We start from the raw sequence: 15,626 nt of genomic DNA, 5'->3' as shown, positions 1-15,626 counted from the left end.
GCACAGACAGTTGTCATCTTAGGCTAGGTGCACAGAAGGTTGCCTTCTCAGGTGGTTGTGTAAGACGCGCAAGGTTTTATACTCAGTCAAACGAACTAGGTAATAATGAAATGGAACTTCCTAAAATTAGCTCATGCCTCCGCCTCTGCCAGTCCTGAGGGGTTTAGCTCCGGCTGTTTTTGTTGTTGTTTTTCAAGAACCGAAGATCAATACAGGGCTTCATGCTCACTGAACAGGTGCCACGCCCTCTGAACTACACTCCCACCCTAATTTTTGGATGTTTTTCACGAGGAACAAAAAGAAAAGGAAAGAAAAGAAGAGAAAAGAAAAAAGAAAACGCCACCTTTTCCTGGGCCTCTAGTATATTATGGAAGTCAGCGGGTTGCACGCATATAGGATAGCTTATTATAAGCTTGCATCCTGGTTCCAGATTTTACAAGTGTTCATTCAGGGTCCATCATAGGAGTGAGAAACCACTATGAGCCCCTATGGCAGAACAGGTAAGCAGGTTGTCAGGTCAAACAGATGCCTTTAGGAAAGGGACAAGGCAGGGAAGGGAGGGTTAAAGGAGACAGGGAATGAACCAGGGAAAAGCAAGAGTAGGTCAAACGAAGTGCTTAGCGGGGCTCTGGGGAAGAAGGGGTTAACCCAGGACTCGCCCCTAAGAGGTCTATGGTAGTTGGCGACAGGAGGCGGGACTTTAGCATAACCCAGGAAAACAACAGGCCGTCTCCAGCACCTTCACGGTTAAGGGGGTGGGCCCCGAGGAGAGCCACGTGTCGAAGCGCAAGGCTATTGGCTCTCCTGGAGTTGTTTGTGCGCGACCATTGGCGACGTCGAGGCGCCGGGACAAGCCGATTGGCTAGACGTTGGAGGCACCGCCAGGGCAAGGGTAGGGAGGAGGCGGCCGAAGCTGGTCTCCCGGCTGTGCTTGGCCGTGCGGAGGGCCGGTGCCAGCACCTCCAGCTCCGGGACAGCAGCGGGAGCCAAGCCCGAGCCGCAGGCGTCGTCGCCATGCGCTGGTTCCGGGCGCTGTTGAAGAATGCGTCCCTGGCAGGGGCGCCCAAGTACATCGAGCACTTCAGCAAGTTCTCCCCGTCCCCGCTGTCCATGAAGCAGTTTCTAGACTTCGGTACGGAGTCGGCGTAGGCGGGCACCGGGGACGGTGGGCGCGGGGAAGGAGACCCTGGCAATGAGAGGTTAACGTCCGAGGAAGAGGTCCTGGGTGACAGGAGGGTTGGCTTGGAAGAGTATGGACAGGAATGGGTAAACAGCCAGGCAAGCTTGGCTGCCCACAAAGAGTTAAGAGTGCCCCTTCACAGTTAACTAAGAATGGGGGCGCGGAGAAAGCGTTGCGAAGGATCGTGGAGAGTAAGAGGCAGTGAAGGTATAGGACCGCATGAGAGAGTTAGTGGGGGATCTCGGCCACTGAGAGTGGGCGGCCAGGAGTAAACAGGGGACATGGTGCTGGGAATGCTAAAGAGATTCAGTCATCCGGAAGACCTGTGCTGTGCACGAAGGGTGGGGTACTTTTGAACAGAGCAAGGGAGAAATGCCTAGGCTGGCGGGAAGGGGGCTCCTTGAGTAGGAGGTGCTAACAAGAGGAGCTCCCCAACTGGTGATCCTCCACCCACTGCAGCTGCCCACTGGGCAAGGACACTTGAAGATCAAATCTGTTCTGCCCTGGCAGCAGTTCCTAACTGGGCAAAGCCCAACTTACCATGAGGTAGTCAGGTGGCTTGCACCCTCCCGTGGCTATCCCTGCGTTTCTGAAGATCACCCACTCTGTTCTGAGGGTTGAGGTGGCTTTGGGGTTGTGCCAAGTGGTGGATAGAGACATTGTGTGGCCCTGTCTGTCTACATGGCATTCCCATGGTGCCAGCTGGGGATCAGGAGTGGGCCCAGGTCTTTCAAGAGTTGGCTGTGTCACAGGCAGGAGGACAGGGAAATGGCAGGCAAAACTTGGGCACCTGTTTTCCAGGATGGGCCTTTGTGTCTCCCTGTTCAGTTAGCGTTGTGAGCGTTGCTTGTGTAGGATATCCTCTAGGGCCCACTCCAGGACCCAGAAAAGTGCCACAGCTAGAAGGGGCTTGCAGTAGTCTGATCCGCCTGTATGGGAAAAACTGATGATGACACACAGTAAGTCTCAGAAGTAAGGCCTTGTTTTGGTCCTAGGTCTCCCGTCTCTAGACTGACACTACTCATTCCTCTACTGCCTATTAATCTTGACCCTGGACCAAGGTCCCCATTTGCCTCACAGATGGTCATTAACATAGCCAATTCTATGTTGGCATTCATCTGTTTCCTCAGATGGCCTGCTTTAGGGTTGATACTGAATTCCTACAGTCTTGGGAACCTAGTCCTAGCACCCCAAGGAGAGGAGGCTTTCGTAGGTACCTCTGCGCCCTGGGCCAGTCCCCTAGGATGAGTGCCTACCCAGAGAGATGGGAAGTGGGGTGAATTGGGCCAGAACAGTTCCGAGTGAACCCCAGGAACATCTTGTTTCCCTGGTTAAAAACAAACAGGGTTTTAATTGAGGGTCAGCGAGTGATACATTTTGTTCCTTAAGTGGCATCCGGGTGGTAGGATGTCTGGAGAAGAAGGCTCAAGCCCTGCGGTGCTAGGAGGCTGCCTTGCTGTGTGCCACAGATAGGTCACATGGTCATTTCCCCCTGCCCAGTCTCCACCTGTACGACTGTTCCCATGGTTTGCAGCCATTGATTGACCCCTTTGCCATCCTCAGGATCCAGCAATGCCTGCGAGAAAACTTCATTCACCTTCCTCCGGCAGGAGCTGCCCGTGCGCCTGGCCAACATCATGAAAGAGATCAACCTGCTTCCTGACCGGGTGCTGAGCACCCCCTCAGTGCAACTGGTGCAGAGCTGGTGAGGCCCCTCACATACCACCACCCCTCCATCCTCACCATGTTCCTCCTCCGTTCTTGTGTCAGAAGCTAGGACAGAGGCGAGGCGCCGGGGGCCCCCAGAGGCTGGAGAGTTACCCAGGTCACATGGAAATCCTTTGCTTGTACAGGGACAAAGGTTAAGTTCAGTCTGGTCTCACTTTCTGAACTTAGGGTCCATCCAAGAGAGCGCAGCTTTCATGGTCAAGAGCAAAAGTCCTGCTCACATCAGCAGTAATCCATGGCCCGTTCCTGGAGCCCATGCTCCTGTTTGCCGAAGTAACTTGGGAAAACGAGGGGGAAAAAGGTGAAGATTCAGCTATCCAAGTGGAAAATCTGTCTTGAGTGTTGAAGAAACCCTCAGTTAAAAGCAGACAACACAGTCCCTTCCCTAAGAGTTCAGAGGGCAAGGATCAAAAGTCTATTACAGGTAGCCGTAGGCACAGAGCTGAGTAACTGGAGGCCACTAGCCGAGAGCCTGACTGGAAACATAAACAAAGGCGAATCTGTCACTGGGCATGTCCCTGGCTGATCGTCAATAGACTTTTGTGACAACTGGGCAAGAAGCTAGTCCTCAGGATTTGCAATGTGGAATGACTGAGGCTTGGGAGCTTGTGACGTACCCGTGGGCCCGACGTTGTCCCATGTCTAAGCTCAGTGGTAAAAGCTGCCTTTGCCCTGGGCTGTTCCTCAGCAGCTGAAACAATAGATTAGGCAGTCAGTACAAGTGGTGCTGGCTTGTCATCCCAGCTCAGAGGCTGAGGTTGGACAATCATAATTGTAAGGCCAGCCTGAGGAACTTAGTGAGACTCTGTCTCCAAACAAATAAAGGACTGACGATAGCTCAGTGGTAAGACAGTTGCCTGGTATAGACGAGACCCTGTGTTCAAGTCTCAATATCACACACACAAACAAACACAAAGACAGCAGCAGTTTCCCACAAGGAGCCCAAGGCATCCCTGGGAGACTACCAACACGGGCTAAACAAAACCCAGTGCAAACATGTGAAGAAGTCATGATCAGGGAAGGTTCCATTTTTTTTTTTAATGAAATGACATTGATTATGACGTCTCCCACTTACAGAAGTGTAACATGTTCGTTTTGTAAAACACAAAAGCATATATGGATGTGTCCACCATTACTCTCCTTCACACCAACCCCTTCTAGGGTGTCCTGTGGTGTTTTTGATTGTCTTCCAGCATTGTGTCTGTGCGTGGATATGTCTCTCCCTGGTTTATTCTAGAGAGATGGGTTCCAGTAAGGATAGGCTTGTGCACACCAGGCCAGGTACATTTAGGTGTGCAGTGCATGCTAACTGACGTCATGAAGAAAACTAAGCAGGGTGGAGACAATTCCTGCCTTCCTAAGTGGTTGGCAGGTTGAAGCAGGAGGATAATGAATTCAAGTGTTCAAGACCAGCCTAGGCAACATAGTGAAACTTGTTTGAAGACAAAACACATGAGAAAACTGAAAAGAATACACAGAAGGGCTTGGATACTCGTAGCTAGAAAGGGGGAGCTATGAATAGACCTGAGAAGGTGAGGGGTGGGTGGAGAGCAGGGTTTGAATTTCAGGTGGCCCAACTAAGTTACCTGTCACTGAGCCCTGCACTAGGAGGTCCAAGACCTCCGAGCCAGTCTGTGTGTCTTCCCACAGGGTGGCAGGGCTTTGGGGGAGGAAACAAGAGGTACCATCTGTTCTCCCAGCCCTCCTCCAGTCTGTCCGGCTGACTGGCTCGGCTGACTCACCAGCTGGTCCCTGACTTCATGACAAGATTTCTCAGACCCCTCCCAAGAAACTGTTCTGAGACAGCCAGGGAGCTTGACAAGTGGAGGGTCAGAGGGGGGCAGGGGCTGCTGGACTCCCGTCTGTGACAGAGAAGCTTGTTTGACTTATTCTCCCCTCCAAGCTTGGGAGGAATGCCAGGGCACAGCAGAGGGTAGATCAGAGAAAACACTTCCCTGGCGGATGATTCAGCATGCAGGCGAGCATGCCGAGGGGTGGTCGGTCATCCTGACACACTAAAGAGCGCCGCTGAGGGGGTTTGCAGAGCCAGTGTGTCTCAGCCACCGCAAGGGAAGCTAAAATGGCAGAACAGGAAGGACTTGCTAGCAGGACTGGGTGTTTTTCGATGAGCGAGTGCAGTTTTCTTCTAGGATAAACTCAAGGGGGATGGGATGGTGGAGTGGTGGAGCTGGGCAAGGCCTTCATGAAAGGGACTTCATGGGGAGCCTGGGCAGAGAGCCACTAGCCTGAGTGATGGCTAGCAAGCAGAACCTCAACTTGGGGACGTGGGCGAGAGGTGTGCAGAGTGGGGGAGCTGTTGGCTGAACAGTAGTTAGTACACAGCATAGTTAATGGAGTGTTAAAGGCCTGGGCTGGCGCTCGAACTGACGAATTCCCAGTTCAAAAGAAACCGGATCCACTCTTAGCTGCTCAGACTTGGGGTAACTGGGGCCATAGTTTGGGGGTTACTGGAAGTTGGGGCTGCCCCCTAGGCTTGGCAGCAGCATGTGTGTGATATACATGACCTAGAGTCTTGATAGGTAACCCCGCAGAGCAATAGGCCTTTCCTGGGCTCAGCTTCCTGGCCAGTATAGTGAAGTCTCACTGTATGCTGTTTCTCAGGGTCCTATATTACTGGGCAGTATGAAACACATTGTCTTTGTTAGGGTTACCATTGCTGGGACCATGACCAAAAGCATGAAGAGGAAATTTGGTGTATACTTTCATATCCTACTCTATCACTAAAGGAAGTCAGTACTGGATTGCTTCCCATGGCACTCTCAGCTTGCTTTCTTATAGGATCCAGGAGCATCAGCCCAGGGCTGGGGCTACCCAAATGGCCTAGACCCTCCTGCATCAACCGCTAATGAGGAAAATGCTCTACCGGATTCCCTACAGTCCAGTGTTCCGGAAGTGTTTTCTCATTTGAGGAGCCCTCCTCTTTGATGACCCTTGTTTGTGTCAACATGACATAAAACTAGCCAGCACACATGTCAAGAACAGTACCAGCCTTAGCTCCATGCTTCTGGGTAGCTATACCTGCAGGTCAAAGGTGACACAGTTTTGTCAGAGTCTCAGAGGCTGTGCAGCAATGAGAACAGAGGGGGTAGACCCCCTCCCCCACACACACATACAAAGACTAACACACCTGAGGGCTTGTGGAGTGTCAGGGGCCACTGTGTTTGCTAACTCAGATGGTCCTGCAATCTTTTATGATTTCCCCTCCAAGTGGATCTCCTCATCTTCAGGGCAAATGGAGGCTCAGGAAGTGGAGAATCTTGGCTGAGGTTGGTTAGGGAGTCCTGGTGGATCTGGGATTCAGGTCCAGGCTTTGCGTTGTGGAGGCTGCATTTGAGAACCAGGAAGAAGGCTTTGTATGGGTTATGCCGCAGGGCAATGGCTTCCGCATTCCCATGCAAGTCTGGGTAAGTAGGGCTCACCTACAGAATGGGATGTCCCCTAGTGCTTCCAGGGTGCACAGGGGTATCCAGTGGACCCTCTCAAGAGGAAGACCACCTGAAGAGGCGTGGGCAGGTTGCCGGTGCTTCCCCAGACACAGCCAGTGAGCCATTCTCGTCACCGGGTTTTGTAGAGTTGTAAGGGGTGTGTGGGAGCAGATGATTCAGCAGGTGTGTGTGTGTGTGTGTGTGTGTGTACATCCTCCCCCCTGGTTTGTCCACAAGGTATGTGGACCCCAGGCCCTGCCTGTGAAGAGCCCCACTCCCACCCCGCAAGCCAAGAGGTAGAGCCTGCATTGAACTAGCCTGGCCCTCAGTCCCCCAGCACACCTGGTCCAGTAGTCTCACAGGGAGTGATCCCCAGGAGATTTTAAAGCTAAGCCCTACCTGACCCGAGCTTCCGGGTGCGAACCTCATTTTGCAGTTGGGCTGGAACATCTCAGTGGCCTTCAGTGAACAGCCAGTGTCCAAACCCAAGCCTGCTGCCCATTCACAGAGTAACTCCAGATGTGGGATATGTCTGCCCTCTCCCTTCATGCTAGTAGCCACCCTCCTCCCCTGACTGCGGTCTGGTTCACACCGTTGTCCTCAGCAGCTGTCGATGCTGGTACACACCCACAGACGTATACTCTTCACACACACACTTACTCCCGTGGCTCTGGCTCAGCCGTTTCTCTACTCCCACACAGGGCTTGCAGGTGGCCGCATGCCCTCCTCTCTCTCCTAGTTCTACTGCCTGCCTCTCCCCTCAGGCCTGCATTCCACTCCCTGGAGGGTATTGGCTAGGGAGTGGCTGTGTGTCTCTGTGTTTTCTTGGGGCATTGGAAACACTAAGGAGGGGAGTAAGTTAGACCCTAAGCCTCCCCGTCTCAACCTGGGCACATACTGTGCCCTTAGCCTGGTTCTTAGAGGGGCTACCCCAGGGCCAGCATAACCCCACCCAAGTGTCTCTCTCTGGAGGATCCAGCTATAATCTAGAGTGACATAGAAGGCCTACGGGTACCTCAGGGCTAGGGCAAAGGCTCCTGAGCAAAACCTCCCATGTTCTTCCCTGAAGAACCAAGAATATACCCAGCCTTATTCCCCCGTGGAAATGGCCCTTTGAGGGACAGGCAGGGATGCGAGTCTCCAGTCCCCTCAGCAACTCCAACAGTACTACTTTTGTCAACATACCCAGGTGGCCTTTGTTCCATGTCAGTGGCCATGTAACCAGTTCTACCTCTCTTGTAAGTTCACTGTACAGCCCTGCCTTGGGCTTCAGAGCTGGGACCCTGATCATTTCTACTCTGGCCGAGCACGGAGCCTCCTTCGTCTGAGAATCTTTCCCCCTCCCCCCAGGCCTAGAGGTGGATCAGACAGCAGGGCTCACTCACACCCACGACCTGTGGGCATGCACTGAACCTCTTACTTCTGACCCTTCCGTCTCCCAGCCCCCCACCATGGATCTTGAGAAGGGGTCATGTGGCTCACCCTCCAACTGCTCCCTCCTCTCCCCTTGCCTCCTCCCCACATTCACTTGTAGCCTCTCTCCCAAGTCCCCCACTCCCTCAAAGCCCCTTCGGCCATTTGTGATTAAAGGCCCTGTGTGGGTCTCCGAGCCCAGGTAGCAGCAGTGGTCAGGCCCTAGAAGTAGCTCAGTGAACATCAGTTGCCATGCCTCTCTAAGGAGACTGAGGTACTCCTGATGCCTCTGGGCAGTGGGGAAGGCAGTCTGTCAGGAAGCTGGTTTCTTCACTGATCCTATCCTTAGCTAGTCAGCAAAAAGAGCAACTCACATGGGTACTGTGTTAGGTTCTGGCTGGGAAAGCCAGGAAGGAGCCCCAGACCAAGCCTGTTCTTGCTCCCAGTGGGGAATAGCCTAAAGCAAGGCAGTAGTGAGCTGAGTGGGTGTGCTTGGCTGGTGACAGGTTTTGAGGGGCCAGCGTTCAGAGTGTTCACTGCACAATGAGAGATAGGGATAAGAACTCCCCACCTGTCCTAGTGAGGAAACAAGAAGTTGCATATCTAACCCAGGGCCACACTGAACCCAGCAGAACCAGCAAAAGAGCACTTATGGGATACAGAGAGAAAGGCATTCTACACAGAGGCGGAGGTGGTGGTGAGATCCGGAGCAGCGGCAGCCCTGTTAGAGGCAGGAGTTCTGGAGAACCGCAAGGCTTTGCTGTACTCCCACCCGGCTGGGCACCGCTCCGGGCTCATTCCTCCCTCTCTTCTCAGAGCTCTGGGTGCTTTGGAATAGGTCCTAACCTAGTGTCTCTGCTAGAGAAACCGCTGGGCCTCGGGAGCTCTCCATGACAGGATTCTAGGCAGCCCTTCCAGTCCTCAGGCCAGAAGTGTTTCTGCCACAGGGAACGGAAGGAGGCTGGTACTTTCACAGTTCTAGAACAAGATACAGGCGGAGCATGTCTGTGGGAGAAACTAAGGTCATGACTCAGTCAGGCAAAGGGACAGTGACACCAGATTGGCACCATCTACAGCCTCGGGCAGACTTACCTCACATGCAGAAGCTCAGTGCACAAGCCCCATGTTGTTTATTCATTAACTTTTCCTAGTTGGTGAGGAGATTGCCCCTCCCACCAGGCCTAGAGTTGAAACAGACAGCAGGGCTCACCCACCCTGCTCATTGGCTTTGCAGGGTAGAATGAGCATCCCTGGTCCTATCCGAGGCACAGGGAGTGCCCGCCATGGCCACACCTACTCACCTTTTAAAACTAGGGTTCCCTAGGCAGGGTCCTGTGCCAGCAGCTAGCCTGCAGCGGCACCCATTGTCTACTAAAACCTCAGACCCCTATGAGAGACACTAAGATCTTTGTGGGAAAAGGGGCTCAGCACGGCAGGTCTGTGCCCTCTGTTACTGTGGCCTGTGGGGCAGTTGGGCCTCGGCCCCCTGTTCTTCCAGCTTCTAGGTGGGAGTGATTTCTGGTACCTCATAAGGTTGCTGTTAATGGGGTTCTGAAGCAAAGACATGCACCATTGGGGGAACTAGCAAATTCAAGGTTTCCTTATACAACTTACCAGGGTGTCGGGGAGACCCAGAGCAGGTGAAATGGGGTGTTGATTGTCAGCCAGTTCAGCTCTGTGTGCCTCTGAGGGGGTGAGAGGGAGCATTGTGTAGTCTCAGCTGAGCTCACAGACCCCTCTGCTTTCACACAGGTATGTCCAGAGTCTGCTGGACATCATGGAATTCCTGGACAAGGACCCCGAGGACCACCGGACCCTAAGCCAGTGAGTGAGCATCCTCTTTAGGGACAAGAAGGCAGGTGCAGGCAAGGACGTCTTGGTCAGGGCCCCAAGGATGAAATGCCAGCTGGGTACAGGAAAAGGCTATGCCTTCAGGGATATGCCAAGAAAGGGGGAAGACAGGCTACTTCTGGGAAAGCCAGGTCTGCTGGAAGAGATGACGATGGTAATTGTCAGCATATCAGCATGCCAAGAGGATGTGGGGGAACCCTGCCCTCAGGAACAAACCGTCAGAGGAACCAAGAGCTTTAGCTATAAACAGGAAGGTGGCTGGACAGCTGGGACTGTAGGGGTGGGCTTCAGGTGGGTGAGCGCTGTGTGTCTGTGGGGCTGGGAAGGATAGAGAAAATGAAGGCACTGATAGGCCATTAGGAATAAAGGAGAACCGGGGTGTCCCCAAGCCTGAGACTGGGGAGAGGCAAATGTCTGCCTTCTCTGAAGGTTCACTGATGCCCTGGTCACCATCCGGAACCGGCACAATGACGTAGTGCCCACCATGGCACAGGGAGTGTTGGAGTACAAGGACACCTATGGTGATGACCCAGTCTCCAACCAGAACATCCAGTACTTTTTGGACCGCTTCTACCTCAGCCGCATCTCTATCCGCATGCTCATTAACCAGCACAGTGAGTTCTGGCTGCTTCGGAGAGGGCAGGGGGCCCTGGCAGGACAAGAAAGCAGGGGTCCCCACTTCAGCCACTGTGTCCAGAGGTCTGAGTGGCATTCAGGAACTGACGGGTGTGGCTTAAGTCAGGTGTGGTAGCATATACCCATAATCTTAGCACTTGGGAAGCTGAGGCAGGAGAATCGTATGTTTGAGGCCAACCTCAAAAAAAAGTAAATAAACATTTTAAAAAGTAACTGGCTCCCAAAGTAAAGTCAGAGTGCAACATTGGGTTGAAATACATTGTTTTAAATATTTGTAAGTGTAAAATATGTTGAAACAGTTTCACTATTGTATGTATTTATTTATGCACATGTGGTGGTCAGAGAACATCCTGCAGTTCATACTCTCCTTCCATCATCTGGGCCTTGGGGATTGAACTCAAGTTGTCAGGCTTGGCTGCAAGCATCTTTACCCACTGAGCCATCTTGCCAGGCATTGACACGTTATCCCCCACCCACCCACACCCACACCCAAAACATTAAAACTCCATTGTATTAAAAAACAGTTTATTGTTTGCCGTTCCTATTCAGAGTTTTCTATGCTGATTGACAAAGCATAGCCACCGTAAGTTATGTGAATTCTTTATGTTCAAAGAAAAGCAAGCTGGTGGAAGCTTCTAGTATTGTGTGAAAGCAAAGTGTACACTTAAAGCTGGGTATAGTGCTGCATGCCTTAAATCCTAACACTTGGGAGGGAGAAGCAAGCCGATGTTTGTGAGTTCAAGGCCAGTCTGGTCTACAAAACGAGTTCCAGAACAGCCAGGACTATTATACAGAGAAACCCTGTCACGAAAATACATACATATACACACACACACACATACATACACACACATACGCACATATATACACACATACATATACACACATATATACATACACATATACACACATACACACATATACACACACATATATATACACACATATACATACATACACATATACACACATATATACACATATGCACATACACGTATACATATGCACATATGCATGCACACACATATATACATATACACACATACATGTATATATACATACACACGTATACACATGTACACATATATACATACACATACATACACATATACACACACTTATATACATACACACATATACACATATACATACATACACACACACACACACACACACACACACACACACACACACTTAACAGGGTATGATGTGGGAGAAGCCTATGGAAAGACTGCTGTAGGGTGCAGAGGCTCTGGAAGGCCTGAGTTAGGGGGGGACAAGACTTGGGGAGCACAGTTAGCACAGAACATGCAGAGAACTACAGATGAGGTGAAGGGCGGGGTGTTTAGGAAGAGGGAGGACTAGCTCCTGTGAGCTAGCCAGCAGTGCCTTTCCCTCTGCCCACAGCCCTCATCTTTGATGGCAGCACCAACCCAGCCCACCCCAAACACATTGGCAGCATTGATCCCAACTGCAGCGTGTCTGATGTGGTGAAAGGTGAGCTCCCCACCATAGGCCTGGCCCATGAAGGAGCCCCAGGGACCCCTCCTAGATAACCAGGTCAGAGCACCCAGGTCAGCCATTCCCAGTGGTGGGGGGCCATGTCCCCATGGATTTCATGTTGGTGATGTCTAAAGTCAGTGCAAAAGGGACTGCTGCTGTCAGCCTTACCTTTAACCTGAGTGGTCCTGTCTTCTCTCAGATGCCTATGACATGGCTAAGCTCCTGTGTGACAAGTATTACATGGCTTCCCCTGACCTGGAGATCCAGGAAGTCAATGGTAAGCAAATGAGTGTGTGTGTGTGTGTGTGTGTGTGTGTGTGTGTGTGTGTGTACGTGTACATACTGTGTATGTACATGTGTGTATGTTTGTACATACATGTGTGTATGTGTGTGTATATGTATATATGTGTATATATGTATGTGTGTGTACATGTATGTGTGTGTGTACCCATGCATGTGTTTCAGAGCAATGCAGACAGGCCAGAGTAGGGGAGCTGTGCTCCCCAAGTCTTGTTTACCCCTAGTAGCTCCCCTAGAGAGGAGCTACTCTGTGTTATTAATTTGTTGGATAACTGCTCACCATTTGGCATGTGCATCATGTAAAGAAGACAGCCAAGGCTCCTGTCCTCGCAGAGGGTACATTCTTGGTGCTAGGGAGTTGGGACCTGTGATAGGTGACCACTGAACATGCAAATACACAAGCTAATTCAAAAAGCTCTGAAGTGACAGGAGGGACAGGGCCGGACTATGGAGAGTGACGAGTGATGGGATACCTCCCCAGAACCCAAGAACCATCAGTGTCATCAAGAGATGGTTTGGGGCGGTCAGAAGTGGTACCCACTCCCGGGCCTCGAATGCAGCTGGAAGGAAGAAGCAGGGCTGAGCTTGTCCTTCCAAGGGTTGGAAGGGGTGCAGCCACTAGGTTAGGTACAGCTGTGGAGAGAGCGAAGAAAGGTCTGCTCTGAAGGAATAAGAGTGCAGGATCGCACTGTAGATAAGTTTGTGGATGGTGACCTTGCTGTATACTCCTGCCCTTGGTCTTCATTCCCACAGCCACCAACGCCACCCAGCCCATTCACATGGTCTACGTCCCCTCCCACCTCTACCACATGCTCTTTGAACTCTTCAAGGTAAGAGGGCCGCCCTTCTCAGGGGAGGCTGGGCAGGGTCAGCCCTTGGCCCTCAACTTCAGGAGCACCTTTGGGGCTGGCTTCTCTTCACTACCTCATCCTTCACTCCCTTCCCAGAATGCCATGCGGGCCACAGTGGAAAGCCACGAGTCCAGCCTCACTCTCCCTCCCATCAAAATCATGGTGGCCCTCGGTGAAGAAGATCTGTCCATCAAAGTATGTGAGCCTTGACTCGGCCACGGGAGGTGGGGGTGGAGTGAGGGGTGGAGTGAGGAGTGGAGCGGATAACCTTGGAGGGTCTCTCACATGCCCCTTGTCTCCCAGATGAGTGACCGAGGCGGGGGTGTCCCCTTGAGGAAGATCGAGAGGCTCTTCAGCTACATGTACTCTACAGCTCCTACACCCCAGCCTGGCACTGGGGGTACCCCGCTGGTGAGACGGCTTCTTCCCGTCCTCTGACTCCTGCTTTTTCAACTCCCAAGCATACTACCCCCCACCCCACATGGCTGTGTGACAACAGTCTCCTGTTTCGACTCTATGGCCACCCATCTCCCCGCTTGCTAATAGCCCCCCCGCCTGCTGATCATCTGCCCATCTGCTGAGCTGTCATGTGTCTTCAGTCCTCTCTCCTCGTTCTCCACATCATTGCTAGTTGCTGTCACCTCTGTCCCTGCTCCTGTGAAACAGGCGGTCCTGAGCTTAGGGAATGGACTCTAAGGAGCTTTTAACCACCCAGACCTCTGGGTAGACCTCTCCTGTCTCTCCCTGCTTCCTCTGCAGTCCCCCTGCCTTCCACCTACTCCCATCTGCTTCGGAGATGTCCCTTCTCCACCCCTGCCTGTCCTCAGTCCAGCATCCCTGACTCACTGTATGACCTGTGGCCCCTCTGTAGGCTGGCTTTGGGTATGGACTCCCCATTTCCCGCCTCTACGCCAAGTACTTCCAGGGGGACTTGCAGCTCTTCTCTATGGAGGGCTTTGGGACAGATGCTGTCATCTATCTGAAGGTGAGGCCCGCCAGGGGGCAAACTTGCTGCTAGCAGGTCTCTACCCATCCCTCATCCTTCCTGGCCCCAGACTCATAGCTGAGCCTTGGCTCCTCGAGTGCTGTAACTTTAAACTAATATGGTGGGCAACTTCAGGGGGTCCAAGGTCTACGAGGAAGGCCCCTTCTTCTGAGGAGCCATGGGCTAGAAGGATGGGGGACCTTACAGATCTTGAACTTCAGTTGAGAGGAAGTGTGCCTTGGTGTTAATAGGGGTCACACAACCCAGCCTCCTCCCCTTGATCCTTTTTACCTCCCTGACCTTTGAGGGGACGGCTTCATGGAATGGGCCAGGGCAAGACACAGAAGGCTCAGACCCTTTTAGGGGATTTTCTGGGCCTGGGGCAGTGTCTCAGATAATGTCTGATTATGGGGCTTAGACTTGAGTTACGACTCCGGGGATGGAGACCATCAGGGCCTGGGTGACTGAAGGGCAGTAAGCAGGGCCTGGGCAAGCAGGAGGCTGATGGCAGTGCTCTCTAGGCCCTGTCCACGGACTCAGTGGAGCGCCTGCCTGTCTACAACAAGTCTGCCTGGCGCCACTACCAGACCATCCAGGAGGCCGGTGACTGGTGCGTGCCCAGCACAGAGCCCAAGAACACATCGACGTATCGGGTCAGCTAGGGGCCTTCTCTTCCTGGCACCTGGGAGGATGCTGCCACCTCTGAATCCAGCCACCACAGGGACTTCCCTATCTATCCCCTGGGGTACGGGGGTGAAACTGGGTCTCCCCGATGGCCAGATCTGTCTTTGTAGAAATCGCAGTGGCCCATCTGTGGCGATCCCTAAGTGCCAATCTGTCTCTATGGAGAAACCTAGGGGGTTTCCCTGGAGCCTGGTCTCCATGGTGATGATGCTTGAGGGTTGGGGACGGCTCTACCTGGTGGGGTGCCCCAGAGACACTTCTCCCAAGACCAGAGCTGTCTGTTTTCTACCAGAAACCCTGGGTCCCCCTCACTGCCTGCATAGTCCTGGTCTCCCACGTGGCTGCCTCGCTTGCCTTATGCCCACACCCTGTACAGGCACATTGGGCTGGTTTCTTCGTCAGTAGTAAGAAAGATGGAGAGAGACTGGGGAAACGGGGGCCAACCTTGTCTCTGGTCCTGCAGCCTCTCTCCATCTCCACTCTGGACACTAAAGTTGCCACTGGGAACTTGAGAATGGGTGGCCGTTCTCACCCAAGGCCCACCGAGAAGGCCTAAGAGTAACCTGTCCCCAAGGCGATCTTAGCAATGTTTCTGCCGCTTCCTGGCCTGGCATGTCCTCACGTGTATACCTCCCCTGCCCAGTCTACGCTCACCCTATCCCTGCTTGAGCTTTAGACCCCAGACTTCCTATGCCCACTATGTGTGCACAGACGACTCAAACCCAGGATGCCCCATGTACATAGCCAGTTTTGTAATCTCAGATGCCTCACCCTTGCCCTCCGCACACAGGGGTTAAAGCCGTGTGCCCCTCCCAGTGGCTGGGATGGTGACAGTGACATCCACAGTAAATAGATGAAATGTGACTGCTGCCTGGCTTCCTTGCGGAGGGGAGGGGATGTCCATACACAAAGCACCTGTGAGGACTGACTCCTCAGGATCTGGCCAAGCTGGTGAGCAGAGCATGCCACCAGGCTGGGCCATCCACTCACTCACAACACCTGGCACCCTATCGCCCAATGGCACTCAAGGAATCGCTTAGTCCCGTGTC

The 15,626-nt window shown here is 52.8% G+C and overlaps 1 protein-coding gene and 1 long non-coding RNA gene across 5 annotated transcripts; one reads left to right on the top strand and one right to left on the bottom strand.

Annotated features, from left to right (window-relative positions):
* The first annotated feature begins 840 nt into the window (after positions 1-840).
* Pdk2 (pyruvate dehydrogenase kinase 2) lies at positions 841-15,441 on the top strand. 4 transcript variants are annotated; one of them, XM_063269942.1, is made up of 11 exons: positions 841-1,132; positions 2,744-2,885; positions 9,520-9,591; positions 10,048-10,232; positions 11,662-11,751; positions 11,957-12,034; positions 12,811-12,887; positions 13,005-13,103; positions 13,212-13,319; positions 13,780-13,893; positions 14,405-14,500. In XM_063269942.1, the coding sequence occupies exons 1-11, from the start codon at positions 1,015-1,017 to the stop codon at positions 14,498-14,500; spliced, it is 1,179 nt and encodes a 392-aa protein (XP_063126012.1). In that variant the 5' UTR covers positions 841-1,014. The 4 variants fall into 4 exon arrangements, with proteins under 4 accessions (XP_063126012.1, XP_063126011.1, NP_110499.1 ...); NM_030872.2 differs by having other exon boundaries at positions 917-1,132; positions 14,415-15,438; XM_039086929.2 differs by lacking the exon at positions 841-1,132 and adding an exon at positions 1,142-1,387 and having other exon boundaries at positions 14,415-15,441.
* On the bottom strand, positions 954-2,748 carry LOC120095177 (uncharacterized). Its single transcript, XR_005490425.2, has 2 exons — positions 2,437-2,748; positions 954-2,123 (listed from the first exon to the last, which is right to left on the bottom strand). It is a non-coding gene; the product is annotated as an uncharacterized LOC120095177 (long non-coding RNA).
* Positions 15,442-15,626: the final 185 nt, after the last annotated feature.

Source organism: Rattus norvegicus, chromosome 10, assembly GCF_036323735.1.
Source record: "Rattus norvegicus strain BN/NHsdMcwi chromosome 10, GRCr8, whole genome shotgun sequence".
NCBI lineage: Eukaryota > Metazoa > Chordata > Mammalia > Rodentia > Muridae > Rattus > Rattus norvegicus.
Note: the sequence above shows the minus strand (reverse complement) of the source record. Positions and strands in the feature narration are given on the sequence as shown.

What these genes read in the sequence shown, in the direction of transcription:
- Pdk2 (NM_030872.2), top strand. Translation starts at nt 1,015, where the DNA reads ATGCGCTGGTTCCGGGCGCTGTTGAAGAATGCGTCCCTGGCAGGGGCG. An exon ending in GAAGCAGTTTCTAGACTTCG is followed by an intron (nt 1,133 to 2,743) that starts GTACGGAGTCGG and finishes TGCCATCCTCAG; the next exon opens with GATCCAGCAATGCCTGCGAG. An exon ending in GTGCAACTGGTGCAGAGCTG is followed by an intron (nt 2,886 to 9,519) that starts GTGAGGCCCCTC and finishes GCTTTCACACAG; the next exon opens with GTATGTCCAGAGTCTGCTGG.